The 16,353-nt window shown below is 42.0% G+C and overlaps 1 protein-coding gene across 1 annotated transcript in view; it reads left to right on the top strand.

Moving 5' to 3' along the window:
• Positions 1-16,353, top strand: part of Piezo2 (piezo type mechanosensitive ion channel component 2) — a 343,119-nt gene that overhangs the window by 232,432 nt on the left and 94,334 nt on the right. The window contains 4 exon segments of the mRNA XM_048363082.1: positions 5,942-5,980; positions 7,160-7,295; positions 9,258-9,403; positions 13,225-13,536. Of these exon segments, the coding sequence (XP_048219039.1) occupies positions 5,942-5,980; positions 7,160-7,295; positions 9,258-9,403; positions 13,225-13,536 (633 nt within the window).

The raw sequence follows: 16,353 nt of genomic DNA on the forward strand, positions 1-16,353 counted from the left end.
CCTGGGTGAAAAATTGAAAACTAGAACCGTACACTTAGAGTTATCTGATATTTGATGAGTGAGCCAAAGACATACAGTGGAGGGGGGAAAAAAAAAGCCTCTTCAAAAATTGCTGTTGGGAAAACTGGGCATCTTTATGCAGAAAGCTAGAAGTGGACCCCAATTTGTCGCCATGCACTGCTATCAATTCAAAGTGGATCAAGGAATCAACGTCAGACCCAAAACTATAAAAGTACTACAAGAGAGACACATTAGAATTTATAGACATAGGGGATGGGCAGGTGGCTCAGAGGCAGAGTGCTCGCCTAGCATGCATGGAGCCCTGAGTTCGATTCCTCAGTACCACATAAACAGAAAACGCTGGAAATGGTGCTGTGGCTCAAGTGGTAGAGTGATAGTCTTGAGCAAAAGCAGCTCAGGGACAGTGCTCAGGCCCTGAGGTCAAGCCACAGGACTGGGGTAAAAAAAACAAACACAAGAATTTATAGATATAGGTAGAAACTTCTTGAAGAGTCCCAGGGGCACAACAGATGGCAGAGAGTGTTGCCAAGTGGGACTACATCAAAATAAATATTTTCTGCACGATTAAAGACTAGTTACTAAAGTAGAAAGACAGCCAACAGACTGGGAGAAGATCTTTACCAGCAATACATCAGATGAAGTCCCATTGTCCAATATATGCAAGAAGCTCAAGAAACTAACCCCTTCCAGACCTAATAAACCAATTACTAAATGGGCAAAGGAGCTAAGAAGAGACCTTTCAGAAGAAGAGGTAAGAATGGCAAAGAAACACATGAGGAAATGCTCATTATCCCTGGCCATAAAGGAGATGCAACCCAAAACAACTCTGAGATTCCATCTCACTCAAGTTAGATTAGCCAACGTGTATCCAAACAACAAATGTTGGCCAGGATAGGGGGGAGGGAGGGAACCCTACTGCACTGCAGGTGAGAATGTAAACTAGTGGAACCACTCTGGAATGCAGTCTGAAGGTTCCTCAAAAAACACTCCTAGGCATCTACCTTGAACAGGAACCAGGATATGACAAGGACACCTGCTCCTCCATGTTCATTGTTCTACTGTTCACAACAGCCAAGATATGGAAACAACCCAGATAACCCACTACAGAGGAGTGCATCCAAAAAACGTGGTACCTACATGCAATGGAATTTTACACAGTCATTAGAATAAGATCATGTTGTTTGCAGGGAAACATATGGAACTAGAACAAATGTTAAGTGAGGTAAACCAAGCTCAGAGAGATAAACAGTACATGTTCTCTCTGGTAAGTGAAAGTTATATCTAAAATACACTGGGATATGACAAGTTATACAGGATTCTAGATACTCACACACAGATCAAAAGAGGAGAGAAACACAAAGGCACAATGCCTACGTGCCTCTATGTATGTATATGCATATATATATATGCACAAATATATAAATCATACTTCTCTTTTTTAATTTTTATTTTTTGATGATTATGTCTTCTTTTCTTGATGAATGATGCATTCACGTGCAACTCATCAGGAGGGGTTGGGGAGGGCACAGAACTCAAGGGAGAAGGGTGAAAAGCAGCAGTGGTGTTCACGGGACACTGAAGAATGTGAACTATACAACTCATGGGTAGACATGGGGCGGAGGCTCTGGAAGAGAATGAAGGAGCAGAAGATGCTATACAAGAGGAAATGTCCTCTCTACCTGACTCATTATTGTAATCCCTTCGCTCATCACCTTTATAATAATGATAAATTCATTTTAAAAATTGAGATCCTCTCCAAAAATGAACTAAAGCCACAGGGCTTTGGGCACAGCTCAATTGGTCAAACATCTATCTAGCAAGTGCAAGGCCTTGAGTACAAGACTCACTACAGAGGGTGTGGGGGAAGGGAGAACGGGGGGAGGGAGGGAGGGGAGAAGGAGGAAGGGAGGGAAGAACTCTTGGCCTAAGGATTCAAAGCTCACGGTGAGTAAAACTGGGATTTCTGAGCCTCATAAATCAAGACTGGGTTGGCCAGCGCAAACCACACAGTGGTGGTCATAGCCTTCGCTGCATAGCATGGAGAGAAAGCAAAAGAAAACCTGCTTCCAATTAAGAATAACCTTGCTGAACAGCCCATGCCCACGTAATGACGTTTCTGCCCCATCCACACAGGGCAGGCGGCTCCGTCCATCATAAAGACCTGAAAGACTTCTCTGGCCCGGAACAAGCGAGACAGCATCAAAGCACAGTGCATGGCTCTCATGGTTGTGGCCATGCTGGTGTCAGTAAATGTACTTTTAAAATAGGGAGACCTGGTTGGTGGCTTATGCCTGTAATCCTAGCTACTGAGGAGATCTGAGGATTGCGACTCAACGCTAGCCCTGGCAGGAAAGTTTTGAAACTCTTCTCCAGTTAACTACCAAAGAGCCAGAAGTGGAGCTGTGGCTCTCCTTCTGTAAAGGGCTAGCCTTGAGTGAAAAAGCCAACTGAGGGAGCAAGGGGAAGGCCCTGCGTTCAAGCACGCGTTATCAGCACTATAGATAGATGGCAGATAGGTAGGTAGACAGACAGACTGTCTGAGTCTATGGTAGGTACAGCCATGTCCTCCTCCGCCATTAGAGTCACTTGTTACTCACCCACTTCCTTCCTCACCCACGGTACCTGTGTATGGTGTCCCTTACCGGTGGACCCATTCTGTCTTTCTAGCACATTCTTATTGTATCTTTTCTACGGCTGATGCACAGATACGTTGTGTAGACTCCGCTGGAGCCTTCAGTAGAGCAGGCGCAGTGAAGGACTTGCTTATGCCGTGGAGCTTGGAGGTGTGGCAGGCTCTGCCGCAAAGTAGAAATTGCCTAGCAATGAATGTCTCACAATCTGTACTGTGGTTAAGCCATTCGCGACAACGGGCATTTTCTTCCATGCCAGCCTTGAAGTGCGGGCTGTTACATTAATATTCTATGTGACAAAAGGACGTCAGCGTAGCATACCACCTGTGCAGCCTGCCGGCTGTCCGCAGGAGAGGCTGGGACACTCCGAGCCGTGCGGCCTCACCTACCACTTTTCTTAAAGGATCAGTTGATAGACAAAAAGGTAGTTCTTCCGATCTGAGTATTTAGCAATTAATTATTTGAAAAGAAATGAAATGAGTCCATCCATTTACGGAAAGCAGCCGATTAGTATTTAATGAAATGTCAAAGTTTAAACATTTGAGTTTCATCATAATTTTAGAAAACATGTGTCTACCATTGACTATGAAAACCTCCTAACACTTAAAGACTTCTGATGAGCTCTTCTTAAGTGACTTTTTGGTAAATCAATGTTCGCGTTTAATGTTGCACGGTATGTAAACATTAATGTGCATTTAAGGTATTCCCTAACGGGGTTAGGCGAGGTGGCTTATGCCTGCAATCCTAGCAGACCAGAGGATCATGATTTAAGACTAGCTCAGGGAAAACATGGAGAGAGTGTGTCTTACACAGTGAAAGCTGGGCGTGGTGGCCAGCATCTGTCATCACAGTCACGTGAGAAATGTTAAGCAAGTGGATCACCATCCAGGTCAGCTCAGGAATAAGTGTGAAACTCTATTCAGAAACTAAAGCAAAGATGGGCTAGGAGCATGGCCCAAATGGCAGAGGGCCTGCCCAGCAAGTGCTAAGCCCTAAGTTCAAACACCAATACTCTCAAAGTAAATTCATGAATAAACAAAAATAAATATCACGTAATGGAAGGTGTCAGTCAATATTGATGTAACCGTGTAGCTCAGCCAACCAACGGCTTGGAAACCATAATCTCCTGAGAGCACAATGCACAGGTAAAAACTCATTCAAGGGGCAAAGAGATCAGTGGATTTTATTCTAACAGACCGTGGGAACTACTCCAGTTAGGGTCTCCAATTCTGCTTGCGCCTCCCCTTCACAGAACCCCCATTAGCAGAGTTTGCTGAAGTAGCAAAGACTGTTCCTAGTGGTCTGGATAGAAGAGTAACATATCCTTCCATTTCTAACTGCATTGTCTTAGAAACCAAGCACTCTTCACATTTGTTATCAAAACAGTGTATTATTGTAGCAGACCAAAGCACAGATATGGGAATCCAATTGCCTTCTTTAAGCCTAACTCTAAGAAAATATGTAGAAGTCTAAAATAATAGCACCTTTTCCAGTATTTTGGTTTTTAAGAATATATATATGATTAATTTACTATAGCATATAATAGGATTGTGTGTGTGTAAGAGAGAGAGAGAGACAGAGACAGAGACAGAGAATGTATGCCAATACTGGGGCTTGAACTCGTGGTCTGGATTCTGTCCCTTAGCTTTTTCACTCTCAGCTGTTGCTCTACCACTTGAGCCACAGCATCACTTCCAGCCTTTTAGTGATTACTTGGACATAAGAGTGCCATGGACTTTCCTGCCTGGCCAACTTCCAACCATGATCTTCGGATCTTAGCCCCCTGAGCAGGTAGCTAGGATTACAGGTATAGTCATCAATACAGGACAGTAGGATTTTGTTTTTAATGAATTAATCATAACTTATCTTTTAAATACCTCTCTAGTTTCCTGGTATGGTAGCTAATCTCTCCATTGGCGTACACTACTGTATATGATTTTGGTACACTGTGTATTGTATATATGCCTATCTGATCTAGGGAAGGGCAAGAAAAATGAGGGTATAAGATATCACAAGAAATGTACTCACTACCTTATTATGTAACTGTACCCCCTTTGGGCAACACCTTGTCAATAAAATCTGATGTAAGAAAAAGGGGAGGAGAGGAAGGAAGAGTATGATAAAGCAGAGAAATCTAACCAGGAGGCATTGTATATATGCACATATATATGCATGTACATATTTATGCTTGGAAATGTCACAGGAAACCTACTTGCACAACCATTATATGCTAATAAAAATTTTTAAGAAGTATTTTTCAAACTGATAGAAGTATGTGTAGGGGAGTACATATATAAAGATGGCAAAATTAGAAATGAAACTTGCTAATGTATCACTATTTATACTTGGCCTTTAAATTATGTTTGTATATTGATTAAAAATATAGCAGAAAGATTGAAGAATATCAAATTGGATCAAAAAACAAGATCCATCCAATATTTGCATTCTCTTATGAGTTATTTTTGAATTGATTAAAGTTTCCACTAATTAAAAAAAAAAAGACTCTTCAGGACCCTGAATGATTTTTGAGAATGTAAATGAATTTCATCTCCAAAATGTTACAGAAATACTTTCTATGTTAATTATGACTCTAAAGATGCCCAAACCACCTAGCATTAAAATAGTTTTAAAAAGCACAGTCATATAAGAGTTATTATGTAGTGAACAGTATATAAATTGTAAAATAATCTCCAATCAGGTGATAGTAGTTTATCCCTGTAAACTGTAAACTACTTAGGGGGCTGAGATCTGAGGATTGGAGTTTGAAGCTATCCCTGACAGGCAATTAACTGGCAAGAAAATCCAAGAGTGGAGGAGTGGCTCAAGTGGCAGACTGCCAGCCTAAAAGGGAGCATGAGACCCTGAGTTCAAGCCCTAAGACACACACCAGAATTCAGTATCAATCGTTTATCCTGCTAAGAAACCTTTATTTCTTGGAAAGTGAGTGCTTTTGGAATCCTCCTCATGTCTGATAGATCTCTAGGCACATCAAAGCAAAATGCATAGTCTATAGAATCAAACCCTTGGGAAATGCAGCAACTCGATAACCGTGCGGCTTGTGGTGCTTATTCGCTGTGACAGCTGGAGGTAACTTCAGTCGCAGGGAGGTGATGACAGGGAACTGCCGCATCTGTGGTGTTACTGCACCTTTGCAATTGCACGGCATTGTTAACTGGAGCATGGAGTCAGCTGGCGTTGGGTGCATGGGTAGTACAGCTGATAGATGTATAGCAACCTTCAAATGCTCTTTGCTTACCTAATAACATACTGTCCTGCATTGCTTTTTGCAGCTTTTATCCATGACCCAAGATGACTACAAACCATCCGATGTTAGTATATCCTTAGATTTATCATTTATGCTTATGTAAGTGACTTGAAAGTGACAAATGGAATGAATTGTTAGATTTAACGACCTAAATTTCCAAAGCTTTTCGATTATTTTATTTTTGCAGAAATGATACCTGGTTTATCACTGAGTATAACATAAAGAATACATTTGAAACAGCCCTGTCTGTAGGACTGTTTCATGTATTTTGTACTGTGACTATGCTAACAATCACAAAATTTAAACAGGAGGCCTTGCATGTGTGCATTTATTTATGTAAATGTAAATATCAAAACGCATAATGTCAGAGAGACCAAAGGGGAAATCGTGGTGTCTGCATTCCATGGGCCAGACCATGCAGTTAGACAGGGCTCCCAGAGTCTGGCTTGAGACCTGAAGAACATTTGCATGCCTGTAATCCTGGCCCCTCGGGAGACAGGTCTGAGGATCCAAGGTGGATGCCAAACCGAGCAGGAAAGACTGTGAGACTCTTACCTCCAAGTAACTACAAAAAACCAGAAGTGGAGCTGTGGCTCAAGTGGTAGAGTGCTCACCTGGAATGAAAGAGGAGCAGTGCCCACACCCCAAGTTCAAGCCCCAGGACTGGGGATGGGGAAATAGGACAGGGGGAGGACTCCCAGCGGAGGGGTAGGGAGGAGGTGAGTGTCCCCATGGGCCTTTCCCTCACGTCCACACTGCAGAGTGAGGCAGAGGTGCACGGCACAGCGGAAGTGCTCGCCATTCTCCAAGAGAGATTCGGATTGTAGGGACAGGTCTGGTGCTCATGCCTACATTTCTGGTTACACAGGAGGCTGAGATCTAGAAGACCGCAGTTTGAAGCCAGCCTGTGCAGTAAAACTCATGAGACTCCATTTCCAATATATCCAGCACAAGAAGCTAGGCTGGAGGCATGGGTCAGGTGGCAGAACACCAGCAAAGCAAGATTTGGGTCCTTAGTTCAAACCTGGTGGTGGCAAATATTAAATACTACTAATAATACCCCACATAATTTTAGGGAGAATTGTAGGAGTTACGAGTAGACTATCTGGATAATTGCCTACATTGTTCAGCTTCCATTTCCTTCTTGTCACCGGGCTGTTTGTGGCGCGTGGGGTGGGCATATGCAATGTAGGAAGCCCACAGCTGTTGGCTCAGGTGTCCTGTTCCCTGGCTTCCTTTCCAGGGCCTGCTGGTGACGGTCAATGGCAATCCCGTAGACTACCATACCATCCATCCCAGCCTACCCATAGAGAACGGCCCTGCCAAGACCGACCTGTATTCCACCCCCCAGTACCGCTGGGGGCCATCAGAGTCCTCAGGTAATGTACGGGCAGGGGGAGGAGGATTCACCCAGGGCTCGGGTCCCCCCTCCTCCCCAAGCAGCGCAGCTTCCTGTTTGTCGTTTGTTCGATTCTTTAGGATGACACATATGTAAATGTTCTTTAGGTCTAGGTCCAGTAGAGCTGAGCTCATTTCCTTAATGTTTGCCCATACTTAGTACCAACACTGCTATTTACTCATTCATGCATTTGTTTGTTTGTTTTGGTGTTGGTACTGGGGCTTGAACTCAGGGCCTGAGTGCTGTCTCTTTTCTGCTCAAAGCTGGCTCTCTATCTCTTGAGCTACATACACCCCCACTTCTAGCTTTTGGGGTGGTTAATTGGCGATAAGAGTCTCTTGAATGCATCTGCCCGATAGGACTTCAACCCTTGATCGTTAATCTTAGCCTCCTGAATCGCTAGGATTACAGGCAACATGTTAATCTTTTAACTACATGAAAGCTACAGGGATGTGTGTGGATTTGTGTAGGTAGCTAGTTGTATACTAATATTTCTATTCATTTCTATTTCAATGATGTCAGTAGTTTCCCTGAGAATGTACAAAGTATTCAAGACAGTCCTTTTGGTCCATGAACAACAACAACAACAAAAGAAAAGGGCAGGCGGGGCGGGAGGGGTTCTGGTGGCTCACACCTGGAATTCTAGCTAATCAGGAGGCTGAGATCTGAGGACGGTGGTTGGAAGCCAGCCTGGGCAGAAAACTCCATGAGACTTTGCTCTCTAGTTAACCAGCGAAAATCAGGAATGGCAGAGTGCCAACTTTGAATGAAAAGGCCAAGCTAGCCTATGAGGCCCTGAGTTCAAGCCTCAGTACCAGCACACACACCCACAAAAAGAGGGAGTAAGAAGTTGCACTTCTCCCTCAGCAGGTGATGTTAAAGGAAAGCAGACTTATTCTAGAAAACCCAGAACTGATACCCCACAATACTCTCTCCTTTTCTTTGTTGGGCACAACAAAGCAAATAGCAAAGAGCTCACTACTGGGCTGCTTTTAGAGCTTGGGGAGAAGGGGATGTGAGCCCTGTTGCTATTGTCATTTGTTTTTTAAGTCTCCATGGAAACCTTGCAGCTGTGACCGGGAAAGTGGAATTCTGGAGCCCTTGGAGAATGTGGCGCTGTCCGTACCAGCTCCTCATCTGTGCCGGGCTGCTGGATCTCCCCAGCCCTTTCCTGTGGGACAGGGACCATGGACAATTCAGACACAGAATCACCTTAGCACTGAAAAAGAGAAAGCTGAATGCGTGCTGGTAGTAGCAATGGGACTACAAAACAATAGTGAATTTTTTTTTCCCCCGCTGTTTGGAAATGTCTCTGGTGATGTCAGCTAGCTAATTAGCATCATTAAAGGTTCAGTAAGCTTTCTCTGAGGGAACAGTGTCTAGTCAGGCCAGTTCTGAAGTGCTGCTCTTCCTAAGTTGTCATGAGCATTTCCACTGTGCTCTGACCAAGCTTCTCTGCTGCCATACAGCTAGTGAATCTAATGAGCCAACATTTTCACTGAGACTAGCTCAAGACCATACCCTGCCCCGCACAGAAACAGAAACAACCTTGGTTCTAGATGGCAGCTATGAGTGCCAAAAGCAGCAAGCTACTGGTTTGTGGCTCCTTTCTGCCTCCCCTGTGTCCGATTTTAAGTTAGAAGCTCCATCACACCCTGGGAAGGGTGCCCGGAAGGTGTGAGTACCAGCAGGTAGAGCTTTGAAGATCGTCTTAGAGATTGCCTTGCACACTCTCTCAAATGGGAACTTTGAAGTGCTGTATATTGGGACCCTCATCAAACAGAACTTGGTGCTTCTATTTGAATTCTGGAGGCATTATTAACTGCCTAAAATATGAATTTACAGGCTGTGTCCAAACCAGACCATGCTACATTGGCCTGGACCATTTGTAGAGATATCAAACATTGGCATGAATAGTTATATAAGGTATTTGTCTGTCTAGAAAAGAAAGAGGAAGAAGAAGACAAAGACGAATTTGAAGAGGAAAGGAGCCAGGAGGAAAAAAGAAGTGTCAAAGTTCATGCCATGGTCTCTGTGTTCCAATTTATCATGAAACAAAGTTACATCTGTGCCCTCATCGCTATGATGGTAGGTATATCTGCCATGATGGTAGGTACATCTATGAGCTGCACCTACTACAGTGCTGGAAAAGGGTGTGCAGGCCCCTGAGGCCCCGGGACCCCCGGCCTCTAGCCAGCATAAGGAGCTCAATCTTGCCCATGGCTTGGCAGACAGTTGTGGGTTATATTTATTTTTCATGGGATTTTTATGCTATCGACTAGGAAGTAATGTGCTCTTCAATTCATTCTCTTTTTAAATATTAATACATTTTTCTCAAATTAGCTTGTCAAGTCACATTGTCCTCTAGTTTTCCAACTGAAGGCCAAGAGGACATAGTGTGGCTTTTCTGTAAAGGTATGAATGACATGCACACTTGTCATAGGCTGCTTTGATTACTATCATCGATTTGGATGAGGTTTTCCATCTTCACTGATTACCAAGACAAGCATTAAAGCAGCATGGTTCCAACTGTGAGCTCTCTATTTATGCTGTTTCTGCTCACTTCTGTTTCCAAGTTACAGCTCTCACAATAGGTTGTTGACTGTCGGAGAAGAGATAGAAAGTTCTAATCTTTTCCTTCCCTAACTACAAATTCTTGGGAGATCTGATATATTTTTGAAAAGCACAATACTCTTAGTATAACATAACTCTTCCGAATTCTGTTGTCAGTGGTGAGATTCCAGGGACACCATGATGATACAAAATGAAAATATTTTAACTCTGGGCAAAGTATATAGACATAACTTAGCCAGGCACCCAGAGCAGACACTTCCTAGAAAAGCTGTATATGACTTAACTCCAGATTCTAGTAAGAACACTACCACATGGGACAGGAGGTGGGAAAAGTTCCTGAAATGAAAAGTGCTCACCTTGGGATGCCCATCTGTGTGTGTGTGTGTGTGTGTGTGTGTGTGTGTGTGTGTGTGTGTGTGTGTATGTCCGTCCGTATTGGGGCTTGAACTCCAGGCCTGTACTATCCTTGAGCTTTTGTGCTCAAAGCTAGCACTCTACCACTTTAGCCATAGCTCCACTTCCAGCTATTTGGTGGTTAATTTGAGGTAAGCCTGGACTAGCTTTGAAATGCAACGCACAGATCTGAGCCTCATGTGTAGCTAGGATTACAGGTGTGAGCCACTAGCACCCAGCTCCAACTCTGTTGTTTAAATAGAAGTAATTCTGTGGTCTGATTTCTTACTGAAATTTTTCCCTATATCTCTTGCTCCAAACTTCAGCAAATCTGTGATGATTAAATATTTTAGTACAAATTCAATTTATAATTCTTATTTGAACTCAAAGCACTACACACTTATTTTTTTCCTTTCTCTCTAAAGGAATAGAGTTTGAAAAAGATTGAATACATTTTTTTTTTACTTATTAGAAAAGATAGTCTGTAGTAAAACCAGCAGTTTTTCATTCGAGACATGATCTTTGGTGTTGGAGGCATAGCTCAGTTAGTAGAGCATTAGCCAGTGAGCAAAAGTGTGAGGTACTGAGTTAAAGTCCAGGTGTCATACCCTCCACCCACCCCCACCCCCACAAAAGAGGAAGAAAAGAAAAAGAACAAAATAACCAACCCTTGCTGTTGGATATGTGGCTCAGTCGGTAGAGTGCTAGCCAATGATCAAAAGTGTCAGGTATGGAGGAGTCCCACCAAAACAGACATGATCCTGGTTGGTGCTGTTGAGTCTTAGGCAGCCACACTGCCCCTGCCTGCCCTCTGTGGAAAGGTGGTCCATATTACAGCAGGCATTTTAATCAGATGAAGGCAGAGGGCTCAGGGACCCAAGACTGCTTACAATGATTTTGTACTTATTCCAAAATACATGGTGTGAGTGTGCCCACTTACCAGACAGCTCTGAAATCAAAGGTAGGAAACCACACAGCTCAGTCTCCACTTCCCAATGACCACAGCCTAAAGGTAGATCAGATTACATTTCCTCACATATCCTCATATCCATTGCTACCCTCACCCTGCTGAAGAAGAACAATGGATTCACAGCTTTTTGAAAATTCTCCTGAAGGACACAAAGAAAATGACAAACTTACTTCTCCTTTCCTACTGGGATAAATTCATTAGATACATTATTGAATATAAATCCATTCAGTGTGTTATTTTTATGTAAACACTACATATTATCTAATGTTTGATAAACGTTGTTTGTAAAGAGTAATACTTTCAGGAAAATAATTTGGACAGTTGTAGTTATCAGTTACTAACTTAAGTAAAAGTGGTTTTAATGTCCAGTATAATTACCACATGCTTTAGCTGATAATTTTGAAGACTTTATTGCTTTGAAAGCGAGTTTTGCGTTTGCTAATTGCTGAGAAAAAATATTTGTAGTTCCATGCTGACTTCATGTACCTCATTCCTGCCTAGTACATAAAACAGATTATTAAAATGTTCTGGAATTTAGACCTGCTTTTTGGTAGTGCATAACATTCAGAATTGTGTTTGATCTCAGTAAGCCTGCAATGTATCTACAAAATTTTGAAAGGCCTTTTCCCAAAATAATATGGTAGTGGAGACTACAATAGTAGATAACAGATTTCCTGGTTCATAGTATTCATGAATTCACCTTAGTGATTTTATTTGTAGCTGTCATTTGAAATGCATTTCTTTTTTTTTTTTTTTTTTTTTTTTTGGCCAGTCCTGGGCCTTGGACTCAGGGCCTGAGCACTGTCCCTGGCTTCTTCCCGCTCAAGGCTAGCACTCTGCCACTTGAGCCACAGCGCCGCTTCTGGCCGTTTTTCTGTATATGTGGTGCTGGGGAATCGAACCTAGGGCTTCGTGTATCCGAGGCAGGCACTCTTGCCACTAGGCTATATCCCCAGCCTGAAATGCATTTCTGATTCTTTGAAAGTTTAATGTGAAGGGAGGAAAAAATATAGAAATTTCCTGACAGCATTTTTTTCTGTTGTGTGCCCCTCCTGGGACTTGAACTCAGGGCCTGGGTACTGTTCCTTAATCCCTTAGCTTTTACCACTCAGGGCTGGTGCTTCACCACCTGAGCCACATCTCCCTTCCAGCATTCTGCTGGAAATAAGAGTCTCAAGGACTTCCCTGCTTGGGCTGGCTCCAAACCACAGTCCTCAGATCTCAGCCTCCTAGGTAGCTAAGAGTACAGGTGTAAGCCACTGGCACCCACCTTTATTAACTCACAAGCGTGTGTGTGTGTGTGTGTGCATGTGTGTGTGTGTAAGCTGAACGTTCAATTTATGTCCATCTATTAATTTCTTAACTTCTGTCATGTTTACCTCTCCAGCTTGTATATGTACTTTAACTTGAGATTCTCAAAGCTCCTGTTTCTTAGCCCAGAAATAACTCACACTCATTGTTTATAAATAATTGCTGACTCCAAGTGGTTTAGAAAAGAAGGGAAAAGTCACTTGCACATTTTGCTTTTTGTTGTCGTTAGTTTCATTTTTGTGCTGGTTGTGAGACTTGAACTCGGGGCCTCGACACCGCCTCTTAGCTTTTTCAGTCCCACTTGAGCCATAGCTTCACTTCTGGATTTGGGGTGGTTCATTGGAGATAAGAATCTCACAGATGTTCCTGCCCAGGCCCTCCTCAAACCTTGATCCTCAGATCCCAGTCTCTTGCATAGTGAGGATTGCAGGCATGAGTCACGGGCTCTGCAGTTGTGTGAATACTTCACAGTAGGGTGAAAATGAATAGTCTAGAGGTGAGGGAGCCTCCATTAGCCACAGGAAGTGCAAAGCCAGTGCTACCCTCCTCCGCAAAGCCCATCTCTTTTCCCTTCCCGGTTCTCCAGCCTGGTGTCTCTCTCCCTTTTCTTCAGAACTCTGTCCTTTCCTTAGTGAACCTGGTATTGCTGTTGACTCTCTAGAGAACTTTGAACTTAGCCGAGGTGAGGAGTGTACATCAAATTGATCGTGACCAGGTGTGCTCTCTGATGTTCCCCCTGGAGGCTTGGAGCATCACCTACCACAGCTGGCTGACGTTCGTGCTGTTGATCTGGTCCTGCACCCTCTGGATGATTCGCAACAGAAGAAAGTACGCCATGATCAGCTCCCCTTTTATGGTTGCTTACGGAAATCTGCTGTTGGTGTTGCAGTACATATGGAGTTTTGAACTTCCTGAAATTAAAAAGGTCCCGGGATTTCTAGAAAAGAAAGAACCAGGGGAACTTGCATCAAAGGTATGTCTGTAAGAAAACAAGAAGCCAAGTAACAAACAGGGAAATAATAACAACAAAAAAACCAAACAGTAATGATCATAATGATCTTATCCAGCAAAAATTTTGAAAAACTAGGCTCTAAACACTTACTGCTTTGCATAGATGAACAGACATGAGGTTCTAAGGAGTAATTCACATTGCTCAGAAGTCTCTTCAATCTAAGTCTGAGCATGCCCTTTGCTGTGCTGTTAACTTTTACTTAAAATGACAATGCTTTCTTCTCAAAGAATTATAGTATGAATTACTTTATAAAGTATAGAATAGTGTAGCTCATAACAGTACAGTCGCACTTGGATGTGCAAATTGCAATGTGTAAATTGTCAAAAAGCGTAGGAAAAAACTGACTAGAAATCAAAATTTTTAAATGCAATATAAAATATACCAAGAGGCAGTTGATAGATTACCAACTTGTAAAACGGGCTGAATAGTGCATTTCTATTATGGATATTTTGAGATGGATATGAAATGCCAACATTTCCCCTGATTATACCCTTAAAAAAATGTTTTTAGCAGAAAAAGTCACGACACTTATTTTCTTGTTCTGGCAAGCCATCTGTTGTTAGGCCTCCCATAATTGTTCCATTGCTCATTTATTTATTTACTTTAAAAGTTGATATTTGAAAAGATGAAGTGTCCTAACTCAGTGCTGGTTTGGTTAGCAAAGTGGTATATTTTAAATGTATATTTGTGCCGTGTAGGTGACTTTTCTTTAGGACAGTCAAAGCAATCAAATATGGAAGAGGGACACGCTTCAAAAATTCTCTCCACCAGTGATGGAGTAGAGACTGAGTGACAGTAATGGGGCTACTCATGGACATGGCTGAGATTAATGCACGCAGAGAGCAGTCTGGGAGGGTGCTCAGTACTTAGGCCACAGGCCGCATCTGTGTTGCTTAGAGACAGTGATCCTGTTCTTAGGGACTGTGGAGATGTTATCACTCATTCATCACCACACTCTCTCTGAGCTGAGCTCCATGCAAAACTCCCCCATAACACAGTTGCTCACAAAGTGCCTTTTTAGCATGGTTTTTTCTTTCACTCTCCCTCTTTTTCCCTTCAATGCAGACATGTTGTGACATGTCTATATGTGCATATAATGTACCTTGATCAGGGAGATCCCTGTCATTGCTCTCCCTCCTCCCCACTTACTTCCCAGACCAATCTCAGCAAGCTCCACTTTCCATTTTCAAACATGTCTATAGAGGATTTCCATCATGTTCCTCCTCCTCTTTACACTATGTCCACACCCCAGACAGGACATTTCAACTTTCTAATAATCATTTGTATTAAAGTTCATCTAAACTATTCAAAGGGATTTCACCATGTTTTTGCACACATACATATATCAATCATATACTTTCCCGTATGTGTTTACATATATGTTTACATTTTATGTCTAACATCCCCATATGAGAGAATACATGTGACTTTTGTTTGTCCTTCTGGACTTGGCTTATTTCACTTAGCGTGACCCATTCCTTTTCCTGCAATTGACGTAATTTTATTGTTCTTTATGGCTAATAAAGAACATATAATACATACAGTAATAATGCATCCATATACACATAACATATATATTACATTATAGATAATGCTCCAGTGTATATATCCATTATACATACTCATTATATGTATACATCATATATCATTGTATATAATACTCATAGATACATTATAAATAATGCTCCATTAAATATACTCATTATATATGTATACATCAAATGTCATTGTATATTATACTCATCAATATAGAGATAGGTAGGTAGACAGATTTAGAGAGAGAAAAAGAGAGAGAGAGATGAGAGACAGAGAATTTTCTGGGTCAGTGAATCAATTTTAAAAGCATCTGGGCTATTTTCAAAGCTTGGCTATTGTGAATAGTTCTGCACCAAACGTGAGTGTGCAGGTACCTCTATTTCTTGACTCACCTTCCTTCAGGTAAATGCCCAAGAGTGCTATCATTGGATCATAAAGAAATTCTATTTTTTTTTTGAGGAACCACCTGTTGATTTCCATATTGGTTGCATAGTTTACAGCTGCACCAACAGTTTGTAAGATTTCCTTTCTCCCTCCATCCTCATGAACATTTGTTGTTATTTGTGTTCTTTATGATGGTCATTCTGACTGAAGTAAGAAAAGCTCAATATCCTTTTGATTCACATTTCACTGACAGCTAGAGATGTTAAGCATTTACTCATTTATTTATGGAACTGTTATACATATTTTGAGAAGTGTTTGTTCAAATCACTTGCCCTTAGTTGTATTGTTCCTTCTTTGACATATAGCTTTCTGGTCATTAATTCTTCCTCAGATGTATAGCTGAGTCACCACACACAGTGACAATTTCCTTTGCTGTACTAAAGCTTTTCAGTTGGGTGTAATCTCATTTATCAAGCCTTGCTCTTATTTGCTGAGCTCTTAAGAGTTCTACTCAGGAAGTTACTGCTCATGCCTAAATGTCCCAGTGTTTCCCCCATTCTTTCTCTTGATCTTAAGGTACAAGAGGGGGGATATGGGTCTCATTTCAGTTTTCTGCATGGGGACATCCAATGTTCCAAGCACCATTTGTGCCTTTACTCTAAGATACATTTTGCAGCCCTTGACTTTTTTCTCTTTGTACTTAGCTCTTGAGTGTTCTTAAATGAACAAATTGTATGATATATGGATCACATTTTAATGTCATTATCTACAGAAAACCTTATTACATACCAGATATTACATTCCCTACGAAATGTAACTCTCTCTCTCTCTCTCTCTCTCTCTCTAAATGATAAGTTT

The sequence above is a fragment of the Perognathus longimembris genome, chromosome 15, assembly GCF_023159225.1.
Source record: "Perognathus longimembris pacificus isolate PPM17 chromosome 15, ASM2315922v1, whole genome shotgun sequence".
NCBI classification, from domain to species: Eukaryota; Metazoa; Chordata; class Mammalia; order Rodentia; family Heteromyidae; genus Perognathus; species Perognathus longimembris.